Source organism: Miniopterus schreibersii (assembly GCF_964146895.1).
Source record: "Miniopterus schreibersii genome assembly, chromosome: 10".
Taxonomy (NCBI): domain Eukaryota; kingdom Metazoa; phylum Chordata; class Mammalia; order Chiroptera; family Miniopteridae; genus Miniopterus; species Miniopterus schreibersii.
Genome location: NC_138110.1, coordinates 14,468,441 through 14,494,182, shown reverse-complemented (window position 1 = coordinate 14,494,182; position 25,742 = coordinate 14,468,441). Strand labels below are relative to the sequence as shown.

At 47.6% G+C, this 25,742-nt stretch overlaps 1 protein-coding gene across 1 annotated transcript in view; it reads right to left on the bottom strand.

Annotated features, from left to right (window-relative positions):
- Positions 1-11,285: 11,285 nt before the first annotated feature.
- ALPK2 (alpha kinase 2) overlaps positions 11,286-25,742 on the bottom strand; it is a 106,281-nt gene continuing 91,824 nt past the window's right edge. Inside the window, exons 12-13 of the mRNA XM_081150264.1 lie at positions 22,953-23,001; positions 11,286-13,204 (exon numbers count right to left, since the gene is read on the bottom strand). Coding sequence (XP_081006390.1) covers positions 12,988-13,204; positions 22,953-23,001 — 266 coding nt within the window. The 3' untranslated portion in view covers positions 11,286-12,987. The remainder of the gene's footprint in view (positions 13,205-22,952; positions 23,002-25,742) is intronic.

The following is a 25,742-nucleotide window of genomic DNA, read 5'->3' as shown; positions in this document are numbered from 1 at the left end:
GGCAAATTGGGATGGTTGGTCACCTGGAACGCAGCCACGCTCATTTCTTTACAGGTTGTCTGTGGCTGCTTTCACGCTCCAATGGTAGAGCAGTTATGACAGGGGCCATATGGCCCGCAAAGCCTAAAATACCTACTACCTGGTACATTTATAGAAAAAGTTTGCTGACCCCAGGTTAAGACCAAGGGAGAGTAGATAATTTACTTAATAAGGCAAAAGAGTATAACTGATTGTTACTAACATGAGAGTGTTGACGAAGCCTATTTATTTTCTCCATTGGAAGCTGATTTATTTTTAAAACTTAAATTAGATCATGTCACCCTCTGTTCAAGATCTTTCACTGGCTTCCCATCCCACTGAGCATAAAATTCAAGGATTCTCTACATGTCTCTCAGACAAATCTCATATTTTTCCTGTTCTTCCCCTTGCTCACTCCATGCTACACTTACTCCTTTAGTCTTCCTCAAACATGTCAAGTGAGAACATGTCCTGCCTCAGGGCCTTTGCACTTACTGTTTCATGTACCCAGACCCTTCCCCTCAGATATATGCATACCTCGCTCCTTCATCCCATTCTTGTTTCTATTTGAAGTTGTTTTTTAATGAAAGCCTTCCCCTCATTGTAGTACTCTTCACCTCCTTACATCAAGCATTCATTTGTTTATTTTCTGTGTCTACACTACAAGGCGGGGCTGTATCCCCAGCTCATAGAACAGTCCTGATCACATGGTGGATCTGTGATAAATATTTGTTGGATAATTAAATGGTTGGTAAAGTCAAGAACTGCATGTGTGTCTCCCAACTAGGTCTCTATTCTTTCGACCATATTACTGCTAATCAATATTTCATTTTAGCTGATATCTGTCCTGTTACAATTATGTAGCTGATGGTCTCTGTCACCCACTGGCCTCTTTTCCTGCCAAACATCTTGTCTTTGATCATCTGAAATCTGCCCTGTGGGTATCTTGTGCCAGATGTCAGCCTGAAATGCTGCCACTTGTCTTGTCCTAAGTGTGGATGCATTGTCCAGGGTGCAATCAGGGTGATTCTTCCACCCCCTGAAACCAACAACGACATTTCTTGCTTAAATGCATTTTTCTAGGGGGAGGGTCCAGAGCTGTCATCCAATCCACAAGAAAGTACTCAACCCTCAGAAGGCTGAGGAGCTCTGATTTTAAGCAAAACAGTCTGATTGCCTAAGCATATGCCAAGCTCTCTAGTGAGAGTTCCAGGCCCTCCTGTGTGGTGTCCTCTGCTCTCCAGTATGTTTTGATGGATGCTCGTGTTCCTAGCACTCAGCTGGTGTCACTGGGATGCTCTCTTAACCTCTCTGGAAGGTTCCTCCCTTCTGCCACATTCTGAGACCTTGTAAACAAACCACCAGGCTTCTCTGTGGATAGTGGGCTCCCCAGTGGCTGCCTCACAGCAGCTTTTTCTTGTAGGCAGTGAAAAGTGCTGGGCTGGGCCTCCCCACAAGTCAAGTCATGCTGGGGATCAGAGAAACTCTCTGGGAAGAGCCCCTGCAGGTTTTGGCAGAAAGGCTTAAAATGTGCTTGTTTGTGAAGGAAAGAGCACAAGAGGAAGAGGCTAGAGGTTTCAAAACAAAAAACAAAACAAAACAAAAAAACATGCCCAGCTATAGCTATGGACCCAACCTGCAGCATCATCACCAGCTGGGAGCTTGTTAGAAGTGCAAATCCTGTGGCCCACCCCACACCCATTAAAGCAGAAACTTCAGGGGTAAATCAATAAGGAACAGGGGACACCCTGTGTTTTAACAAGCCATCCGGGTGCTTCTAAGAACCACTGAGCTACAGGCCTGGTCCACCGTGGTGCTCATTAGCGTTTGATGAGAGAGCCACTGAGAAAATCAATCAACCAATGACTCTCAACCTCAGCTGCACAGTAGAACCACCCTGAGAGCTTTAAAAATCCTTTTGCCCAGACTGTGCCCCAGGCCAATGACGTAGGAATCTCGGAGGGGGACCCAGGCATTAACATTTGTAAAAGCACAGTCAGTCACTCTAAGGTGCAGCCAAAACTGAGCACCACTGCAGTAAACGAAGGTATTCGCAAGATGCTCTATTTTGAATGCCTTTGAGAGCTTTATTTTTAAAGAGGAACAACTTCCATAAAAGAAAATATCAAGTTACAAGTGATTTAAACCTAATAAAGCTTTATTATTCTCTCCTTTAATTTCAAAAGAAAGGGGGGAGGGGTAAAGAGCCAAGGACTAGGGCAGCAGCTCCACAAGGTCTTCAGTAATTTGGGCCCTTCTGGGTGTCCACTCTGTCCTGTCCGTATGGTCACAATATGATTCCTAGAGCTCCAGCTCTCAAGTTTGTTCCAGGAATGAAAAACTTAACAGGATGAAGGGCAAAAAGAGTAGCTGATCTCTTCTTGCTCAATCCCCTTGAAAGAACACAGCTGGAATCCCCACCTGGGGATTCGGTAGGCTTCAATCTTATTGGTCAGGACTGTGACATAAGACGACCCTCAGCTGCAAGGGCGTCTGGGAAAGGCACCTTTCCACCGTGAACAAAGTCGGGTTCTGTTTCTAAAGAAGGGGGCAATGGGTATTGGGTGGGGAGAATGGACATAGTATGCTTTGTTTCTCTCTCTCATATGGACTGTTCTGGTAGTGGGTAGGCGGAGAATATGATATGTAGTAAGGATGGGAAAAAGAGCACAAAACATAGTATTTAATTCTTTCTCCCCGAAAAGGCCTTTCAGAATTGAATGTGATGCAGGGCATGGTTTTCTCTTCCCATTCAGGCAGGAGGAAAAAGGGGGGAGCCCGGGGCCAGAGCAGCGTGGAGCTCCCTGGTCTTGGCCAAGATCAGCAGTGAGTGGTAGGTAGGTTAGGGAGGGTTCCCTGAGACGGTGACTTTTGAAAACTAAAACATAAGAAGGAGAGAGGCAAGGGAAGTTTTTGGAAAAATACCCAATGAAAGGCAAAAACTGAGGGTATTATTCCAATAATTCACAAAAAAATGCCTCATTTGCCTTTTAAAGGGGAGGGGGCGTTTTTTCCTCCCTGTCTCCAGCCCATCACAGGGAAGGATAGAGGGGAAGATGATCTGGGTGCAGGACCGCATCTCATTCAAACCCTCGGTCCGGGCTGGGAGGGGTTTGTTTGACTTATTGGTTTCCTGTGACGCCAATAAGTCAAACATGGAACAATAATAGTAAAGACTCGTTCGACCTTCAAGACCGTATCATGAGCAAGGCGTGTCACTTACAGACATAAATGATGACAGAGCAGAAGACCTCCTGGAAGCCTCAGCAGCTCCAAGTGCATCAATGATCAAGGGCAAACTTTTCTGGGGTCAGGTGATTCTGAGAAATAAGCTGGGCTACCTGCAAACAGTGGCTCCTCCTGTGGAAATTCATCGGCCTGATGGAGATGCAGGGTTTCCCCACCTCGGCCAGGTGCTGCCATTCCCGCTGTCCCTCGGGGCTGAGGTGACCCATGTGCAGGGCTGGCCTCTGCCCCGCAGAGCCCTGGGGAAGCTGCCTGGAGAGGGAAGCTTCCAGATGCTGGAATGGGGTGACCTAGGATTGTGTCTGCCTTGCTCTTGCTTCCACATTCCATCCGAGGGTCACTCCAGTCTTCCTGTGACTGGCTTCTGAGCTCTTTTTAGACATGGTGTCTTTCTGGTCTCCCGGAGCCCTCTCCTGCTTGCTGACCCAGAGCTGTCTCACTTGCTCAGGCGCCCTGCTCTCTGCTTCTCCATCCTGCCTCCCTCCTGGGCAAGCACTGCACCCCAGTTCCAGCTGCTCAGGCTCTCTCTGTGGCTAAGCCTCCAGCACCCTGTGAAGCCACGAAAACAAGCCCAGATCTCTGATGACCCAAGATCCTGCCTCAGTCATGCGTCGGCCTGGGCCTCCTTTCATCTTATTCAACCAAATACCCGCTGCCTTTCCAGGTGCCCGAGAACGTTCTTCCTCTGCCTGCTTCTGAGCCTCAACTCTTGAGCTCCTCCCCGGGGAGCCCACCTCTCTTTCTTCTTGAGCTCCTCCCCGGGGAGCCCACCTTTCTTTCTTCTCGCTGCTGACCCATCACCTCCTTTTATACCCTTCTCAAAATTTACCTCCTTCAGAAAGATGGAAGGTGAAACAGAAACTGGGAGCTGGAAGGGCGATTGATCAAAGCTACACTTACCTAAAACACGTGTGAAGATCATGCAAGTGCGCTCATCAAGTAATTCTTGGGCCCTTTTCCCGAAGGGAGGGCTCCTCAATGGTTGCAAGTGAGGATTTTTAAGAGACGTGTGGCAAGATTATGAAAACTTTGATAGTCTAGCCCCCTTAAGAGACTGGGGGGTTGAGGTTAGTAGAGAGGCTGTATAGTGAGGGACTCATAAAACAGCATGAAATGAATTTTGAAAACTGAATTCTAGAAAAAAAAGTATATATAAATCCATTGTATGACACGATTTCTTCTCATTTTACTTTCTTAATATCGGCAATAGGAATAAATATAGTTCATTTACAGCTGTAGATCATTTTAGGTGATATTTTATTGTACTAGTTTCCCTAGAGAATAGTAAAATGATTTATGAAACACTCCTCTAATTTGAATGAGATACAGACACTTACAGATAAATAGCTTCTCCATGCTAAAAAAATATATAAAAGCTTAGTAGTTATAATAATGATTCATATTTATTTCAAAGCCACTCCAGGTCAGTTATTTTTTGAACATAATTTTCACAACACTGCAAGATAGGCATCATTATACTCACTTATCAGATGAGGACATTGAGGTTCTGAGAGATGAAGTCACGCTCCAAGCTCACACAGCTGGTGTGAGCACAAAGACTGGAGCTCCAGTTTGTTTGACCCAAAGACTAGATGCCTTACTGTTCACCATGCTGCCTTCCTACTCTAGAAGGGTTTTTAAGTCCAATAATCTCACTCCAAGGTATTGAGGGAAGCTAGTCATACCAAACTGACAGAAGTAGAATGCCTTTCCTCTCTATCAGTGGAGAACACTGGCACGAGGGAGGGTGGGTCAGAGATAGTCATTCAGTGAGCAAATGTTTACCACAAGGTCTTTTATGTGCCAGGCATCTTCTAGGTTTTGGCATACAACAGTGACTAAACCAAAAAAAATTCTGCCTTCAGGGGACGTATATTCTGGTGTGGGGGAGATAGACAATTTTTAAAAGAGTAAATGTATATTATATCACATGGTGATAAAGGCTATGGAAATAAAGCCCAGAGGGGGCATAAGGAGGCCCAGGAGGGGGCTTGCAATTTTAATGAGGGTGGTCAAGAAGGACTCCCTGAGAAGGTGACTTTTGAGCAACACCCCGAAAAATGTGGCAGATAAATGGAGAGGAATATTTCAGGTGGAGGGAACAGAAAGCGCAAAGGTATCAGGGTAGGAGTGTTCAACAAACAACAAGACTTGTGTTGTTGGGCCTGAGTGAACAAGGAGTGAGATGAGGTGAGAGAGGGATTTGGGAGATAGTGGAGGGTCTTGTTGGCCTTTGTAGTGAATTTGCCCTTTTCTTGGAAGTAGACAGGAAGCTGTTGGAGTGTTGGGGGGTCCTGAGAAAACAAATAGCATCTTATGACTTTGGTTTGAACAGGATGTCTGGTTGCGCTGTTGCAGACAGGCCTGAAGTGGGGCAAGGGCAGGATTAAGTTAGGAGGCCCCTGCAGAAAACCAGGTGGTGCCTTGGGCCCAAGAGATAGGTGCCACCAAGAAGGGGCTGGGGGCGAGTGAAGACTAGAAGAGGCTGTTGGAAGCCATGAGAGGACCAAGTGGGCATAAGGACTGTACCCCAGGTGCTTCCATGGAGAGAATCAGCCAGAGCTGGAGGAGTGGCTGGAAGGATGAGAGAGGGGAGGGTGACCTCAGTCAGAGGAGGTGGGCCAGGTGAGTTACTTCAGAGCTTCCATTTTAAATAGGGGAGAAAGAAGTGGGTTTTCTCTAATCCTGGTCCTCAAATTTGCGGAAATGAACAAAAAGAATAAACTATCTGGAGGTATACTTGGTACACAAAGAAACTAAGAAACTTTTACAACCCAAACTGTGGCCTGCATTTGGGTGTTGGCAGGGGGGGTGGGAGAGACAGGGGTCAATTCAACATATATTTATATTTTTTTATTGAAATATTTTTTATTGATTTTTAGAGAGAGGAAAAGTGAAGGAGAGAGAGAGAGAGAAACATAATGTGAGAGGGAAACATCAATCGGCTGCCTCCTGCACACCCCCTACTGGGAACTGAGCCTGCAACCTGGACATGTGCCCTGACTGGGAATCGAACCGGCAACCTTTCGGCGCATGGATGACGCCCAACCAACTGAGCCACACTGGCCGGGGCTCAACAAATATTTGTTAAGCATCTACTTGTTCTAGGCACTTCTAGGTGTTAAGGATACATCAGTAAATAAGTGAAATCAAGGCCTCTGTCTTCATAGAGCTCACATTCTAATGGGGGAGATAAACACTAAACATAAGTCACCCATGTGCTGTGTTAAAAGCTGGTGTGAGGGAAGACACAAGATGGCGCGTAGGTCACAGCTGCACCCGCCGCCTCCCGCACCCACATCAAAATCACAACTAATTCAGAACCACCGTCACTCAGAGCCTCCTGAAATCCGGCTGAACAGAAGCCCCACAACCAGGGAACTGAGGAAGCACTGAGACCGGGAGGAGGGGAGGAGACGCGGGCAGATGGGGCTGGATCATGGAGACTCTGCCGCGGGCCCACACCCGGTGCCGCGGTTTAAACCCGGGAGAACATCTCGGCGGTGGGGGTTTCCCGGAGGAGGGAGGGGTCCCAGCCCCACAGCAGGCCCCCAGCTCAGGGCTCCAGGGCTGAAAGAGACGTCCCCACAACTCCGGGCTGTGAAGCTAGTGGGGACTGTCCCTGAGGGTCCCGGAGGCTGTAGGAGCCCCAGCAGCTCCTCTAAAGGGCCCGGCACGGACTCACTCGGACGCTCCCTCTGAGCCCAGCCCGGGCAGCAGCCTGAAAGGACCCGGGACACTCGGGGAGGAACTAACCTGCCTGAGATCCGGGCGAGAGGCGGAGGGGCGGCTTCCTCCCAGGCAGAAGGGCTGGCGGAGGCCATGGCTCCTTGGGCGAGTCCTCCCCACACACAGCCGGCAGGCGGGCACCATGTTTGAGTCGCCAGCACCTGGCTCCCACCTTTGACCCCGCCCCGAGATTCCCGGAGGCCCCGCCCCTCCCCACCTGCAGCTCATCCAGGCCATTTCCAGGGGCTTTTCTATGCAAGTGGCCTCTCGAGCCTCATGCTTAGGACTTTCCTAAAATCTCTCAAACAAGCAGCAGCGGGCCCCATATGGCTTGATAAGTGGCCCCAGGCCTGGCACTGGCGGCAGCTGCATTGGCTCATAGCTTGGCCTCTCCTGGACACCACCAAGCCCAGCACAAGTAGCAGCCAACTAGGGTTTGCTGTGTAGCTCATGCTGGCTGGCCCTGGGCAAGGCACTGGCACAGGCTGACTTTGCACCTCCAGGGAGGCCCCAGAGACAGTGCACCTGGTGGTCAGACTCGACCACATCCACTCAAGGGGCGCACTTGGTGAACACCAAAGCTCCACTGAAGTAAATCCTGCTCCACAGGGGTGTCTCCAGCACAGCAGCTCTTTGGCTGTAGTTGCAGCCGGTCCTCACAGCTGATTGATCTGGGGGTCAATTCCTCCCAGTGATGCCAACAGAAACCAAGGCTTAGCTACAACAGGACAGTGCACACAGTCCACACAGGGGAGAACCCAGAAGGCCCAGCTCAGGTGACTGGGGAGGCTGAGCCACTGGACCTTACAGGGCACCTACTACACAAAGCCACTCTACAAATTCCAGGAGACAGAGCAGCTCTACCTAATACATAGAAACAAACACCTGGAAGCAGCCAAAATGTGGAGGCAAAGAAACATGTCACAAAGGAAAAAAACAAGAAATATCTAGAAGAGGAACTAAATGAAATAGATACAAGCAAGCTAACAGATACAGAGTTCAGAATAATGGTTATAAGGATGTTTAAGCATATTATTAGGGAAATAACTGAGAAAACTGATAACATAATAAAGTACCAATTTGAAACGAAGGCTACATGAACTGAAATGAAGTATAATTTACAGGAAATCAACAGGAGAGTAGAGGACACCGAGAATCAAATCAGCAATTTGGAACATGAGGAAACAAAAAACACCCAACCAGAAGAGCAGAAAGAAAAAAGAATCCAGAAATATGAAGATAGTATAAGGGTCCTCTAGGACAATTTCAAGAGGCCCACCATTTGTATTATTGGGGTGCCAGAAGGGGAAGAAAGAGAACAAAAAATTGAAAACCTATTTGAAAAAATAATTACAGAAAACTTCCCCTACCTGGGGAAAGAAATCAACTTACAAGTCCAGGAAGCACAGAGGGTCCCAAACAAGAGTAACCCAAAGAGGCCACAGCATGACACATCATAATTAAAATGACAAAGGTTAAATACAAGGAGAGAATCTTAAAAGCAGCAAGAGAAAAGCAGTTAGTTACCTACAAGGGAGCACCCATATGACTGTCAGCTGATTTCTCAGCAGAAACCTTGCAGGCCGGAAGGGAGTGGCAAGAAATATTCAAAGTGATGAAAAACATGGAACTACAACCAAGATTGCTCTACCCAGCAAAGCTATCGTTTAGAATAGAAGGTCAGATAAAGAGCTTCACAGATAAGAAAAAGCTAAAGGAGTTCGTCACCACGAGACCAGCACTACAGGAAATGTTGAAGGGTCTTCTTTAAGAAGAAGCTAATGAACAAAAGAATCTGACGAACTAAATTGATCCAGAGACATTGACACATGCAACAGACGATCATATTTCAGAGGAAAGAGGGAAGGGGGGTGGAGGGCAGGAAGAGATTAACCAAAGAAGTTATATGCATATATGCATAACCCATGGACACAGTCAATAACGAGGTGAGGGCCTGGGGAGGGGGTGGGAGCAAAGTGAGGGGGTCAATTGGGAGGGGGGAATGGGACACCTGTAATACTTTCAACAATAAAGATAAAGAAAAAGAAAAAAGCTCGTGTGAGCGCAGGGGTATCTAGGAGGGAAGGGAAGAGACTTATGAGGTAGTGTTAGGATTTGAAATCCATAAGTCTGGGGACAGGTTGCTCAGTCAGGATGTTGGGGTCATAGCATGGGAGGGCTGGGAAGGGAAAAGGCAGCCCCCAGAAACTAGTAAGACACCAAGTGGCAACTTATCACAGAGAAAAAGCCACTACCTTATCATTCCTGGTAGACATGGATAGAAAAAGAGGACGGGATGGAGGGAGAGGGAGAGGGGGAGGGGGAGGGGGAGGGGGGGAGGGGAGGGGAGGGGAGGGGAGGGGGAGGGGAGGGGGAGGGGGAGGGGAGGGGGGGAGGGGAGGGGAGGGGAGGGGAGGGGAGGGGGAGGGGAGGGGAGGGGGAGGGGGAGGGAGAGATCCCATTCAAATTGCCTCGAATACTTCTGGGCCCTAAAAGGGAAGCTCACAGACTGGTTTCTCTTGATTAAATCTGACCAAGAATGTGGTTTTGGGGTGAAAAAGGCCCCTGTGATGATTTCTGCCTGGGACCATTCGGGCAGCTCATGAAAAATAGAATTTAAAAAATTATTGATCTAATGGGGAAATTAGAACCTATAAATATTTGTTTGTCGCATCATAACGTTGAAAGCTGTTCTCACGTGACCACACATGAAACTGGCATCATCTTGCCTTTCAGCCTTTACCAAGTTTTAGAACAAGCAAGCTCTCGAAGGTCTCATAGCTGCTGGAGCAGAGTTGGAAAACACACCCTGTGCCGGGAGGCACATGAGGTTCTTGTGTCTCTTTGATTTTTTAAAAACTATTTATGCCCAAGTGGCATCTGCAGATCTAAATGGGGGAGAAATGCCAAGCTGTTCACTTCTGCATAGGTGGCCCGACAGCTCAGAACACACACAAGGCACACGAGCCAGCACCGGGTGTGACAAGCTCCTCCCATCTGCAGCGCGTTGAACATTTTGCCCAACACACACGAAAATCTGTATGTATATCTAGAAAAGAGAACACTTTATAATTAAAAGTAATTGTTACCTTTTTGGACATTGTCTTGAATAAGAACCTATGCAACCCTTTGCTGTTACAAGGGGTATCAGAAGCAGGGCTGGGGAGGTGCTGGTACAATGTCACAGGAAATATTAACGTAAACCAGCCATCCCGCATCCAGAGCTAGATCTCACCAGGATGCGATGCCCACTGGCAAGAAGCCACCATGTCACTGACACTCTCATTAGTGATGAAGCTACTGTGTTGAAAACACAGGCTCTTTTTAATGAGGCGCTCATTTATTTTTGCCATCTGCCTATCACAGCGCTCCACTGTTGAGCCCTTTAGGAAATGGAGACACATATGTATGTATATGACCATCCTCCAGGCATCAGGTACAAAATCCCCAGCTGGCCAGGAGCCTGGGTTGAGTGTTCACTGTGTTTGTAGACTCCTGACACTGCAGACTTACCAGACTGGTGGGGAAATCAGTAGAGAGCGGGCATGAGCTCAAACGGTGCCAATGAATGTGGCATTCCTGAGACCCCAGCACACCACCTTTGGCGTAAGAGAGCTCACCACACAGTCATCGTTAATTGACTGCAAGGAGAACAGCAATTCATCGCAGAACCGAAGGTCAGGGTTTGGGTGGCCGGGCAGATGGCCACATGGGCCCACAAAGGCCATCCTTGGGGCCATGGCTGGGCCAAATCCCACTGCAGGTGCCCCTTCTGTCCCTGGTCCTCTGAGTGTTTTTAAACAGGTGGCATCAGATTTTGACAAACTAAGTACACTTAGAAAAGCATCTAAGCATCCATGAAAGGAGGGACAGCTCCATCCAAGAGAAGCACCCCGTGAGCTGACTGCAAAACGCGAGATCGGAGTAGAAACTCCTCCTTCAACTGTCTCCCCAAGACTTGTTTTCAAAACAAGACAAAATTCAAAGGCAGTTAGAGGGGGAAAGGGTTACAGGATGACTTTGGTGCTTCATTCTGTACCTTTCTATAATTTTTTAAATTTTTTAATCACTTGTGTTGATATTATTTTTATAATTACAAATTATTACTAAAAAAAAATACCCTAGTCTGTTGAGAGGGCACTGGTCGCACTCATATATATATGAGTACAATGTATATTATATATGTATGTGTATATATAGGGCGGGGCAAAAGTAGGTTTACAGTTGTGAGTACACGAAACACAGTTTATTCTTGTATTATTATTATTATTTATTAATTATTGTATTATTTTCCATATGAACAACTACATATATACTAATTCTAATCAAAATGTGCCCTGCACCTTTTTGCTAGTGTGGAACTTTCTAGAATTCCACTGCTACATACATCCGTAGGATCTTTATGGGGAAAGCAGGCTGCAGGCTGCCTCGTAGAAAAATGAGCATTTTGTAATTTATAGCCAGGGGAAATCATAAGAAAGGCTGGACGGAGGTGGCAGGTTTTCTGAAAATGTGAGATGTGACTAGCTAAAGTGTTTCCTCCTTCAAATCCCTTTTCAAAACAAAAATAAATCCCATCTGTGTTCTCTCTTTATCAAAACCTCGTGCCTGAGAAGAGTGTTTGAGAGCAGAAGTCAGGAGTCCTCCATGAAGCCCAGGCCCCTTGAGAGAGGCTGGCTGTGTGGCCAGAGGCTAGCGCCTCACGGGGCAGGTTTCACAGGTCAGAGTCAAGAAGTAGCCGGGCTCTTCCTCCGGCAGACGGTTATCTGAACCTACACCTGGTCACTCCCCTCAGCACTTCAGGCCGCCTCCAACTGTGGTCTTCACACCCCCTCTAAGTGTGGCCCGTGGCCAGCGTGGAGTGTGTAGGAAATGTCACATCTCAGGCCTCACCCCAGACCCACCAGAACCTGCACTGTCGCAAGGTCCCAGGTGATTCGTGGGCACTTTCACCTTGAGAAGCATTGGTCATGCTGCTCAGAAGAGGCTACCCATTCTTCCAGGTACGATCGGGGAGTAGCTGAAACCAGCTTAAAAAATAGCCAACTATCTGCAAAGGCTATATACTCTGGGGTACCGACTCCATGACATTGTGGAAAAAGCAAAACTATAGAGACAGTAAAAAGATCAGTGGCTGCCAGGGCTCTAGGGGAGGGATGAATAGGAGGAGCCTCGGGAATGATTTTTAGGGCAGTGAAATCATTCTGTAGGATGCTGTTATAGTAGATACGTGTCATTATAGGTGTGTAAAAACCCAGAGAGCGTGCAGCACAGCGACCCCTAATGTAAACTATGGACTTTCATTCATCAAAAAACACAGATGCAAATACTCTGTGCTCCAGTAAACTTAGTAGCAAGTTACTAAATTACTAATCCTAGGGGAATGTGAAATAGGGCACTAATTCTATAGAATAAGTGTCTGTGCTCGTATATGCATCTCATGCTTTTTGTTTAAATATGAATTTAATGAAACATTATAACTGGATGTGTGAATAATAATGGTAAATGTTTCAAAAAGCCGCCTCCCGCCACAACAGCACACTCGACACGAGTGCGACAACTTGGCCTGACGAAGGAATTCACGTTTTCTGTTTACATAGCAGCTGGAAGTGTCTAGAAATTTCGAGGTTAGGAATGGGTGTGGGGAGGATTTGGGCTGTGGACAGACCCTGCCCAGCACCAAGTCCTGGACAATACAACCACGGGCAAATACACAAGTCGACATAGAACTCGAGGTTGACAGAAATGCTACGGGTATATACAAAGATGGACTGTCCTTGAGACCGACAACTGATTCAGTCTTTCCATAAGTCTGGTCACCAACCCAGCTCCAAAATCATTTCAACGTCAACGGCAGGTGACGGCTTTAGAAGCAGCTGTGAACAAGGATTGTCATGACACCCGCTGCAGGCTCTGAGCTCTCTCCTGGGCGTTTTCAAATGTCCACCCACACGCAGCTGTGCTGCCAGGCGGTGGCTTTAGTCCTACGAAATGCTAAGTCTTCTTTTCTGCTGGGGTCCCGGATACCATCTTCTTCGCTGTCGTGGAGTTCGGTTGACTTTTACTTTTCATGATGCTTGGCTTCTTCTGTTTTTGGTTATTGTTTTGAAGCGATTTCAGCCCCAGCATTTTACAATACTTGTTACACTGGTGTAATGCTTTAAACTGATCAATGAAGGTCATGGGACAGTTGCCTTTAAATCCTTTGTACCTATGAGTTTGGGTGAGAGGAAACACAGTTTTTGAAAACAGGACACTTCAGTTTCAAAAGAATCTTTGAAAGGAGAAACTAATGGTGCGTGGATATATATTTATTCCTACTTTAGGCAAGAGGTGCGTGGATATATATTTATTCCTACTTTAGGCAAGAATGGCCAAATGGTTGACACAACTGTTGATAGAAAAAACAAATCCTGTGGAATTAAGTAAAGGCAAAGAGCCATTGGTCAAGGCCTATGATTAATGCAAGTTGTCTAGGTACAGACAGGTGGAGGCTATTGCCCTTTCCTTTTCGTCATAGTGACTAGTGCCGGACCATCTTGATAAATGTTAGAAGACCTCTTGATGATCTGAAAGCCACTTCATTCCACTCAGAGGTTCTGAAGAAAAAATTCTAGAACTTTGGGGCCAGGCAAAATAATTTAGTTTAGAGCCTTCGATTTACCATTGAACGAATTTAGGAGGAGAGGTTGCGGGGCCAGCTGAAGAAAACAAAGCCAGCTGATGGGAGAGAAGATGAAAATGCAGCCCCGAGTCTTCCTCCTACAGAAGAGCTCTCTCCCGCGGGGCCCACCTGCTCCCCAGGAGGAGCAGAATCGGGGCCTCTGACTGGCAGGCTCTAGGAGGTGCCTTGGGGGCCTTCTGCCTGGGAGAAGTCTCAGGGGCTATTCCTTTGGGTTGGGACATTTAATACTCAAACTGGAAATGACTGTGTTTTCACATCCCAGTCATGGTAGGTTAGTGTCCTCCTTGAATGGACAAGACCCCCAGCCTGCAAGTCTCCCACCCACCCGCAAATGAACAAAATCCATCAAGAGAGCTGGTCGAAGGGTGGTTGAGGGGATGAAATGAGAAAATCCATACCAACCACCTAGATCAGTGCAAGATATGTGGTGTATGAGATTCAGTGACTGTTGGCCATGTTGTTGTTATAATTACCAATATTATAGCTGGTGTAGCTGATGAGGGCTTCCTGTGGAAGGGATATTGAGGCCTGAGACTGAAGGATGGGGTATCTGCCAGGTAAAGGGGAAGGGCAGGGGTGTGCCCTGCATAAATGACTGTCTACATAATTTGCAAGGCCCAGTGCAAAATGAAATCATGGGATCCTTGATAAAAATTATTAAGACTTTGCCCTGGCCGGTGTGATTAGAGCGTCAAGTCATGCACTGAAGGGTCTCGAGTTTGATTCCAGGTCAAGGGCACATACCTGGGTTGCAGGTTCAATCCCCGGCCCAGGTCAGGAGGCAACCAATTCATGTGTCTCTGTCACATTGATGTCTCTCTCTCTCTCTCTCTCTCTCCCTCCCTCCCTCACTTCTACTCTCTCTAAAAATAAATAGAAAAAAATGTCCTCAGGTAAGGATTAAAAATTATTATTTTTTTTAAATTATTAAAACTTTCAAGACGACAACAGCAGAACATGCATTAAACAAAGTGCTTCTTAGCGTCAGGTGCTGTGTGGCTGCACAGGTCAGACACCCATGGAACTAGCCCTGATGGCAGGGAGAGTTCTGGCCATCTCTGGTTAGTAGAGCCAAATACAAATGGGCAAAAAAGAAGTCTCAGATGCTGGATCTGAAGCGCATATGATTCAAGAAATTAGCCTCCTTCGTTTGCTGGTAGAAACCATAAAGGTCAAGACACCTGGAATGAATGGGCTGGACCGTGAGCTTTCCCCTATGAAATGCAAGCTGGGTTTTATGCTATTAAGGGCATGAAAGGTTAAGGGCATGAAGCCAAAGCATCAGCGAGCCGCCCCATCCTGACACGTGTGTTACAAATCCAGGCCTTTCCCTCCTCTCCCCGCTGCAAGGGGCCAGCTCTACCCCTGGGAGTCCACAGTCCATCTTCTTGTAAAAAACGACTCTGTTTTTAAAAGCCAAGCTCCCTCATAGAAGGAAAAAGTCAGACCAAGACAGGAGTTAAATCTAGCAGGGTAGAAAAAAATTGCCACCAACTGTCATCTTTAAGTCTCTATCTCCTCCTGCAGGAGGGCGCGGGAGAGGTGGAACCGGCAGCCTGCCCGCATTTCCCCGGTGCCCCGCACGCACTGGTGGATGCGAGGCTCCCTGGGCCTGCGTTCGTCGGGCACAGGCGTGGCGGAAAGCCTAATCCCGTCCTGCTCCTGGGCAGAGGCCTTGCTTGCCTCACCTCCATGCCTGAGCTCCTCAGACAAACTAGGGAGAGCACAGTCAGGGGCGGCCCCCTGATTAAGCACATTGGAAACAAGTCGAGGCCAACATCTAGCGTCTGCAAAGAGAAGTCCCTAATTCACACTGTGACCACCCAGAAAATTCACCAGTGGCTTCCTGTGCACTGCCCGGCAGCCGAGCGTGTGACACCAGGTGACAGTGGGTCCTCATACAATGGTTCCCGCCCTCCGCGGTGGAAAAGGCTGAGTTTGGAACAAGCAGCGGGGCCTCTGGGCAGCCCAGCAGGGTCTGCCCTCTTGAGTAGCCCCGGGAGCCCCGACCCTCCCCCAGGAATCTGGCTCCTTTTCCTCCGCATTTCTTCTTTCTCTAGGGTCCTCACAGAAAGCCAGAGTAAGGCAGCAGGGATTGGGACAGATGTCACCACAGAAGGCCAAGCAGGGCATGGTGAGGCCCTGGAGTGAAGACAGCTTTGCATAGTTAGGAGGCCCTTTCTCAGCCCTTGGTGCCCTTCAGGTCCCGGCTCAGGTGCATTTCTGTGGAGCCCTCCTGAGCCTCTCCACACCAACTTGGCTCTCCAACCTCTCCCCTGCATCCACCGCTCACATCTTCCCGGCACAGACTGTGGTCTCTCCCAGGACACTACTTCATGTCCCAAACACCTGTCCAGGGAAGGCTTTTCAAAAAAAGGGAACAAATGAATGGATCCCAGCTCCATCCTCAGAGCTCCCTCACCTTGGCCCAGGGGGTCTCCAGACCACATTTCTGAGCTGCTCTTTCTCAGTCTAAGTTTGGCCTCTCAGCTTGACCTCTCATGCAGTATTGGACTTCCCTCCCCTCGCTCTCTCGGGTGTGTGTCTGTCAGTCACCGACAGAATTAAACGTCTTTCTCCTTTCTCAGTTCGGTCCCTTTCTCAGCCTGGCTTCTGCTTCGACCTCTGTTCTCTCAAACTCACAGCCATCATCGTTGCCTAGGAATAAAACAGGGCAGCAACCTCTGTGCTTCTAGAGCAAATAATCCGGAATTCACTTACACCAAGCTCTGGCGTAGCACTGAGCAGTGGGATGTACAGGTTCCCTCGACCTTGGCCCACCTGCATGCCACGTGTGCCACCCATCGCCCTCAGGATTGGAGGGCCCCACAGATGTGAAGCATAGCGACAACTCTGTAGCGTGATCCCCATTACGGACTCTCGCCATTTTGTTCTTGTTGGGTGGATGTAACGGGTTGGATAGTGTCCCCTCCGAAAGGCATGTCCTTCCCAGAACCTCAGAAGGTGGCCTTATTTGGAAACGGTGTCACTGCAGATGTAATTAAGATGAGGTCATGCTGGAGTAGAGTGGGTTCTTCATCCAGTATTGCTGGTGACTATGTCAGAACAGAAGAGATGCAGACACACAGGGAGAACACCTCCTGGCGAGGGAGGCGCGACTGGAGCAATGCGTCACCAAGCCAGGGACACCGAGGATTGGCAGCAACGTCTGGAAGCTGGGAGAAGGCATGGAACATGTTCTCCCTTCACAGCCTCCAGATGGAGCCAGCCCTACTCACACCTTGCTTTCGATGTCGGACTTTGGACTTCCAGAATGGTCAGATAACAAATTTCTGTTGTTTTAAGCCCCCCAGCTTGTGCTAATTTGCTATGGCAGCCCTTAGAAGCTAATACAACGGAACAAAGAATCTTATACTTGAGAACTTTTCCACACATTTCCATTTTTAGAAACTTCAGCTCTGTAGGATTTTACTAACTGGAATTCTTTGTCCTTAATCTCAACTTAGCATAATTTTCTAGCCCCTCACATCCTCAAGCACCGTCTCCAGAAATGGAGCAATAAATCTCTTCCACTGAGCATCGCCCAATGGAATCTTTTCTTAAATATCTTTCTTGTTGGATGGGAGGGGGGCATACAAGCTGCCCAGGGATCTTGTTAAACGGCTGGTGTGCATTCAGCAGGTCTGGGCGGGGGGAGGGCGGGGGTCTGCACATCTGCAGGTCTAACAAGCTCTGATGCCACGTGGGCAGCAAGGAGACACACTGCAGTGTGAATGACCTCAGACCAGCCCCATTTGATCTGGAAACATCTTTATATTGAAACTGGAACCAGGTATATCTTTTCTTCTCGAAATTTGTGTCATAGAGCATCGTAAAACCGCACTGTAATGTTGCACTTCAGGGGGAGTAGGAAGCTATTTCCACCATCCTGCCCTCACTCAACATGGATTTCTTCAGTGCAGGCACAGCTCACTTTATTGCGCTTCGTGGGTGTTGCATTTTTTGCAAACTGAAGGCAAGACCTCTCACTAGCAGAAAGATGGTGCCGGCTGCATTGCGGGGGTCTGGCCCAGAGCCCACGGTGTCTCCGAGGTGAGCCTGGACTCGATATGTGCTGAAATGGTGCTAGGCTCGTTACTTGCTTAAAAACCATCCATCTTTCTTTCCTAACATCTTGGTCATGGATGAGCCTTTCAGACTCAGACAAAAATCGCCAATTGAGAGCATGGCCAGCATCTCTCCCAGCTTATCACAGCTTCCGTGCAATTCATGGTTTCCAAACACACCGGGGCAGGGCGGGGTGGGAGGTGGGGGCCGAGCAAAGCTGTGTTGAAGATTGAAATTCTTGTCTGGCTTCATAAAGGGCTCATTTAAAGAAAACTAAGAGAGGCAAGAAAAACCTAAAGAGAAGTCCCACATTTGGTAACCCTTTAGAAGCAAACCAGAAACTATTTATCACCCAAGGTTTCATTTGATATCTTTTCTAAAGAAAGTTTCAATTTGTAGGGAATGGCTACAAAGACGTGGAATTGAAATAAACCCCTGGTGCGGTGCGTGTGCGTGTGTGCATGTGCATGAGCAAGCATGTGTGTGTGTGTGTGCGTGTAAGATAAAGCCAGGGCTTGACTGAATGTGGAAGTTTACTTTAATCTTTCCTCCTTTGCATGGTTGCAGGACTATAGCGGGGCACATTGATGCCTGTTGAGCCTGCTTTCTCCAGCCACTGTCCTCCCCACGCATCTGCCTTGATATCTGGGTCCTTATCACCTCGCGTGTGCCCCTCCGTAGGGAATGAGCCATTCGTGATCCTGTCCAGTATTCTCCTGAATTTGGTTTCCATGCCTCACATGCTTATGCCTCATGATCCTTTGTTCCAAAGGTAGAAAGGCGAGATGCTGGCTGGGGCCACACCGAGGGGTGTCCTTTGTGGGTGATTCAGACCAATCCTATTTTGATTCATTGCTTATTTACTGGGAAGACACCTGCTCAGGGTACATCTCTTTGTTGCACTTCAATCAGCAGCATGAAATGGGCTTTTGGAGGAAAACTGAAGAGGGTAAAAGTGTTGGCTCTGATGCCCCCTGGTGGTTAAATCACAATCTTGCCGCCTCTCCAGAAACCCGGCTCCAGGCTGGGTGGGGGGGGGGGAGTTGGCAGGACCCATTGGGACACATGCAGGTCTGTTCCCCTGCAGGCACCAGTTTACACTGGTTTGGGCTGGGTTAGGTTACATTTCCAAATCCCCAGTGACAGAATTAGGCATTTTTCCTTCTTCCCTCAGAGAGTTCTAAATGGCGGAGCAATTTCAAATCAGAAATATGTCCAACAGTGAGTATGTTGTTGGGTCTGCCTAGGAAATGGATTATTAGATGTTGAAACAATTCTATTTGCCAAACTTTGCAACTTGACGTTTTTGTACTTAACACTGCCAAAGGATTATGGGTACTGAGGTACAGGTGATGTGCTTCCAGACATATTCATATTGCTGGCTCCCAGGAGAAATATGACATACTCCTGTTTTAAGGATCACACTACCAGGTAAAGTTGCACTAAAACGAATAAATCATGACAGGTCCCTATTTTATTTTATGAGATGATAAATAACTATTTACCCTCACAATAGCACCACACTCTCTGATTTCACTAAACAAGAGAACAAGACAAGTCGAGTTTATGGGGGTGTCCAGACTGAGGCACAGGGAATATTTTCTTTGAATTACCCAGTGGCCTCCTTCCTGCAAAAGATCCTGACCGCTGCTGGCCAAAAAAGGGTGGGCCTTAAATTTGAGAGGATTTTTTTCTTTCTGTTTTAAATAATTCAGAATATTAATTATTATCACTATTAATTATTATTAAAGTAAGTCATATTTGCCTCCTCATTGCTTCCCCTGTCCATGCCTCACGATCTTTCTAATGTGGTTAAAAGACCGTATGGACTGCTGCCTACATGGAGCACTGCTTCTTAGGACTGCGAGCACTCCCCAGGCTCCCGCAGCACATGCAACTCGCCCCTTCCAGTGCACCTTAGTGGGTGCACTAAGCACCTGAGGGTGTTTGCTAAGAATAAAGAGAATGTGCTTCATTGATGATCAGTCATCAGTCTTCTCTCCTGCTCTCTGGAAGCCCACTGCGAGGCTCTCTAACCTTTTCTTCCCCCACTCGCGACTGTTTCCCCCCTGGACTTCTCTCTGCCTGTCTGCAAGCTGCCTCTGAACCTGAACCTTTGCCAAGCCTCTCATTCTTTGAGCTCCACTTTGCAGCCTGGGCTTCCACTGGAGTTTCTCTGACTGAGGTTCGCCTCCAAACACTGAGGATCTGCCCTTTTCCTTGGTGCCTTACTTCATGCGGCGCCTGTCCCCTGCTCCTGCACCTCCTGCTCTTCACTGGGGAAGTAAGAAGGTTGGACATGGTTGCTGGTTTTCAGTCCAGAGCAGAAGGGTTCCCAGGGGCCTTCAAAGAGATCCCAGAACCACCCTTTGCACTCCGATTGGAGGTTCCTCTTCTTTCCATTTTTTTAAACTGGGCTTCCCAGAAATGTTTCTTTTTGGGGGGAAATGTGGCTTAAAATGAAAAGTTTAAAATGAAATAAACAGGATGATCTAATATCCGTCCCAAAGCTCTCAGACTCTTCGGAATGCCCTTCTCTCCCACCTCCTGACGAGCCTTGGGAGGGAAGGCGGTAAGTAACACTTTGTAGACAACATTTTGCACTGGGCTCCAGCCATCAGTTCTTCTAATGGGTCTTGGGCAGCTATCCCAGGCCAGACAAGTCCCATTAAAGCTGAGAACAAAACCAAGGGATTGGATTTCTTTTTAAATTAGGAGAAAAATATGATCTAGGTTCCTGGAAGCAGTTAAGATGCTTTTAAAAGATGTCTTAAATAATAACGCTCTTAAGCTCGTCTTAGTTTTTGAAACTTCTTGGGCAAGTTTCTGCTTTGTTTTGGTAGAAAGTGGTTCTAAATATTGGTATGAAATTTGACTACTCTGGTGTCAGGCTGAGGCATGGAGGGGAAAGAAAACCAATATTTATCAAGTACATACTGAGCTTCAGGGACTAGATGTAGATTAACTGGGGGAATCCTCAAGAGAGACCCCTGGGTCCCCATTCTGTAGATCGGTGGCTGCGAGAACTTAAGTCACGTGCCCACATAGCTGGTGAGACAAGAACCCAGCATTCAGACCAGGCCTGGATGATGCCTGGATTCACAGTGTTCTGCAGAGAATGTGGTATCTGTAAGGACAGCTTTACTCGGGAAAGCCTTCTGGGGTCCAGAGAAATCTCTTCACAAAAAGGGCACTATATCATTTATTTTCTAAATGACTAACTAGATGGGATGCTGGGCCAGCAGGCATCAATGGTCCCATCCTGGGCAAACCAGGTTGCCCAGTCACCCTTTCCATCACACAGGCCAGACAAATCCTTATGACACCAACAAGCAAGGCTGCCACTCAGAGAATCAGAAGTAAGTGGCAGTACCAAAATTTTAACCCAAGTCTCTCTCTAAAACCCCTCTTCCCCCTGCTACATCATACCTTCTCTTGACACGCTGTCTTCCCGAGCCCAAAGCCATGACCAAATTCCCTGACTCGTAATATTTAGGACACTGGTCAGCACTGGGGATGGAGATAGTTCCAACACAAAACTTTATTATCCTGAGCAGTTTTTCAGAAGAAAAACATCCAGACCACATCTTGGTTCTAAGACCAAATCAGTCACTGTGTAGTCAGCGAGAACTGCGTAACTCGGGCTTATCGATATGGATGTTACGAGGAAGAGTGGCCCCCTGTGCACTTCCCCCGCAATCCCTGTACTTTTCTCTGTCCTGTATTAAGGTTGGAAATTCGTTTACTTGTTGAAGCATTGCTGATGCCGATGAGCTGAAATAACCAGAGAGCTCACGTGGATAAGTGGTTACCAGCTCGGGAGAGAAAGCTGTATTAACCACACGGTTTTATTTTATGTATTTCTGATGCTTTGGCATCTGGGGCCTGGCTGGCCCTGGACACTGCCCCTCCCTGGGCTGGCCAATCCCTAGAGAGAGTAAATGATTGGCCTTCTAGAATGACTTTCATATGCAAACTAGCCAATCGGGAGCTCCTCCTCAATTGGGGTTTCACACTGTCTCCCCAAGGCAGGTACCAGACAACTAGGGACAGCCCCTACGCCCCAGAGCCCACTGAAAATGTTCAAACCAGACAAGATAAGCCGGCTCGCCCATTCCTTCCCACAGAAACCACAATAAGGGGTCTTGCCCACATTTCCCCCTGACTCGTGCCCCCTGACAGATGCTGGTGCCTCGCCTCTGGGCCCCCGCCCCCACCGTGGCACGGCATGGCCCCTCCTCTGGGGAGCTGTGAGTAATAACTATCTTTTCAACGGCGAGCATCTCCTGATCCGTTGGCCTCACGGTGCCTGAACAATAATAACCCCTACATTTTAAAACAGAAGCCATCCCTTCTGAAAGCCATTTGCCCCCTACTTCTTCCTCCTTATAAACGGTGTTAGTTCCTGAAAACGGCAGCAGTGGGCAAGGCCACGGTACCTCCAACCCAGAACTCTGTTTTCAGCAAGAACCACAAAGGGCCTGCCTTCTCCCCGGCCGTGGGAAAGCAGGGCAGCCGCGAGCAGGCCCAGTTTGCCAGGGCTCCCCCAGTGAACTGCAGCACTGCCATCTGGGCACACTCCACGCAAGCAAAGGAAACAAAACCATCGACACCACGCCAGGTAACTAATCACAGCCCTTGCAGAGCCGTTTGCTCCTGTTATCATCACCATGGAAATCTGGGAGCTGCCTAAAGGACTTCTGGAGGAAAACTGCGGGGGGAGGGGAGGGAATACATAAAAATATGCAAACCAAATTTAATGCATTCAACTGGCATATGTATATATATATAGAGAGAGGGAGAGATACTGATATATATCAGTAAATATATATATATTTTGCTGATGCTTCTAATAGTAAAGACATTAAATGTAGAAAAATGGAACATTCGTAGTTAAAAGAAATCCCAGTATTGCTGGCATTTCCCCATGGCATTCCTGTTAGTAATTAGTCTCAAAACGCCTTTGCAGAGTTCTTGTTTGTTTCCAAGTTAGGACACAAATGTGTTTCCCTGGAAGGACAAAGTCCACAAATGTTTTATGTAAGTGAGAGAAACGAACTGAATTCATCCCAAGAACACTTGTCACCACAGTTAGGACAAAAAATCTGCTTCGCCCGCATCGGTCGAACCGTGTCTGCCTGGAAGGTGTTCGGGAGCCTAGAGTGGAATGATAAGATGCACTCGATTTTTTTTTTCTTCTACTCACCCTTTAGCCAATGTTGCTATGCCAACGTCGGTTAACTTCATTCCTACACCTACAGGAAGGGCGAGCAAAGACAGAATTTGTGTTACACGGGCTGCTCAGAAAGGATGGGAGAAGGGGAGGTAGTGACAGCCCTTCCTGCAGAAACACACGCTCTCCTGGCCCATCAGCAGAGGCCTCTTTCTCTCAAGGCTCACAGCCTTTCAGACATGCACCCAGCTTTGTGGGACCTCGACAGGGAAAGCAAGCCTCTGACACGGCAGTTCAAGGGAGTCCGCCTCTCTAGGGTGGTGGCTTTGGGCACCTGATCCAACTCGGCGGACCTCTCCAATCTCACCATTGCGGCCGCTACTAGCCTCTGATGGTGCAGACACACCCCACCAGTCTGGCCCGGGCAGCCAGACCCCGGGCCTGAGTCTTGTCCTATCTGAGCCAGGCTGGGACGGCTGTACCCTCCACAAGCAGCAGGTGACCTGCTCACAGACGAGCCTGGCAGCACAGATACCAGTCTGGGCTGTGGATGAAGGAACCAGCATCCTGCCAAAGCCAATCTCATGTAAGCACTGTTTTCCTAGGCTCAGGAAAGGAACCCTAAAGGGTTAAGGCTCTGATTCAGCAGAGTCCCCCTGGAGCTGGGCAGAAATCCAGGCCGTGCTGCTATTTGGGCCTGCTCAGCAGCCAGAAGCAACGAGCCCTGCCTCTCTGCAGCACACCTGTGGGCTGAATCAGACACGGCACTTTGGGTGAGCCAGGGAGCATTTTAAAAGCCCCTTTCACAGTCGGCAATCAATCCATCTCGTTCTTTTAAAGCTGCTGACGACTAGGACATATGTAGAATGCTGCATATAGCTTTTATTACAGGGACTGTGCTTAAAAAAACTAAATAAATAAAAATAAGACACCAAATTGCAAAAGCCCTCTTTGGATACCTCATTTTGTGAAAAGTTATAGTGAAAAATCACAGCTCTAAGTTGCATAGAAGTCCAATTTTAAATGCCTTTTGGCACTGGCTCAGTTGGTTAGAGCATCGTACTGATACGCCAAAGCTGTGGGTTTGATCCCTGGTCAGGGCACATACAAGAAACAACCCATGAATGCATGAATAAGTGGAACAACAAATCCATTTCTCTCTCTCTCTCTCTCCCCCCTCCCTCTTTCTCAAAATCAATCAATCAATAATTTTTTAAAAGTCGTTTGGCAAAAGTTGCTTGAACTTGTGAATTGCTTTTCCTTGCTTCTCACAGTTACCAGCTATCACTTACAGTTTAGAAAAACAGAATATGATTTTTAAGAGGAAATGTCCCTCTCTGGGTTTAATAATTTGCCAGCAATTCAACCAAGGTTATGAAAGTTCTCTATAGGATCGTTTAAACTTTAGTGTGTAGCTATTAAACTGTGTTGCGGATAACAGTCATCTCCAGTTTGTCTCTGATGAAGGAAAGGAGTAGGCAGCAATGTGAGCGTGTTCTCTGGAATTTGAGTCCTTGGGTCTTCTGGTGACAGTTTCTTAGGAACCCTGGGGGGTCTCACTAGTGTGCAGATCCTAGGACCAGATCCCAGGTTCAGCTTTCCCTCCTCAAACCTGCAGGACCCACCACAATCCTATCAACAAGCAAATACAGCCAGGGAGGGGATAACTGTTAAGAGTCTGAGAAGGTAATGGTTGAGTTTAGGTTTGTTTATTTCGCGCTAATTCCAGTGTCTCAGTAAATTTAAAAAATACGGATATTGTTTAGAGACTGGATGTACTATCTTGTGCCATAAAAATGAGGGCAATAAAAAGACTTTTCCCAGCAGCAGCAGAGGGTAAATAAACGCCGTTGTGAAACAGCACATTAAACCGCACACCTCATTTACGGAGAGAGGTAATAGTCCACTAGCGCTGTTTACTGTGCCTGGAAACGAAACTAGCTGTGCATGAAGCTCCAGGGTGTTGCTTTTCAGCACAAGAACTGTATCTACTGCAAAATGAACTCTGAAGAAGAGATGCGGGGCTTCAATGGCTGCACAGCAGCGTCTAATTAGAATAGATGGCTGTCTGCTGAGACCACACTTGTGCCGGGGAGTCTCTTAAAGCTAGCGGGGATGGCTGCCTTCAATTTGCAGGTCAGCCCCATCTGCAAGACTGTAATGTTGTACTTCCCAGCTGGACTTTGAGCAGTCCCTCACAGGAGCCTTTGACTTCAGGAGACACTTGGAAATCTCTTGTCAGATTGTAAATCTGTGGGTTAGTGCAAAGAGCTTGGTTTTTGGAGTCAGAAATCTCAATGAGTTTGAGTCTTGGAGCCCTCTGCTTATTAGCTGAGTGACAGCAGGCAATTAAATCATTGCCTCTGGGCCTCTGTTTTCTCATCTGTAAAATGGGGAATCGTAATATCTTCTTCACAGAGTTATTTTGAAAATTAAACAAAAATAACAGGAGGAAATGAGTGCATACAAAAACGAGTGAAACCCAAGGAAGGTCTGTCGTCTAGTTAATCAGGCTGTGCCAACGGCAGTCTCCTGGCTCTGATCATGCACGACAGTTATGTAAGATGTTAGCATTAGGCAAAGCTGGATGAAGGGTGCACGGGGACCTCTCTGTGCATTTTTGCAACTTGTGTCTATGGTTATTCCAAAATAAACACTTTTTTAAAAAAAAAATAGGGAACATTTGCTTCACTAAATGTTTGCCATCGCATTTAATCTTCACAACAACTCCATGTGAAAAGTACTGAGGCACAGAGAGGGGAGTAACTTGCCCAAGGCTGACAGCGAGCAAGTGGAGGAACAGGGGATAGAAGCCAGGGGCAG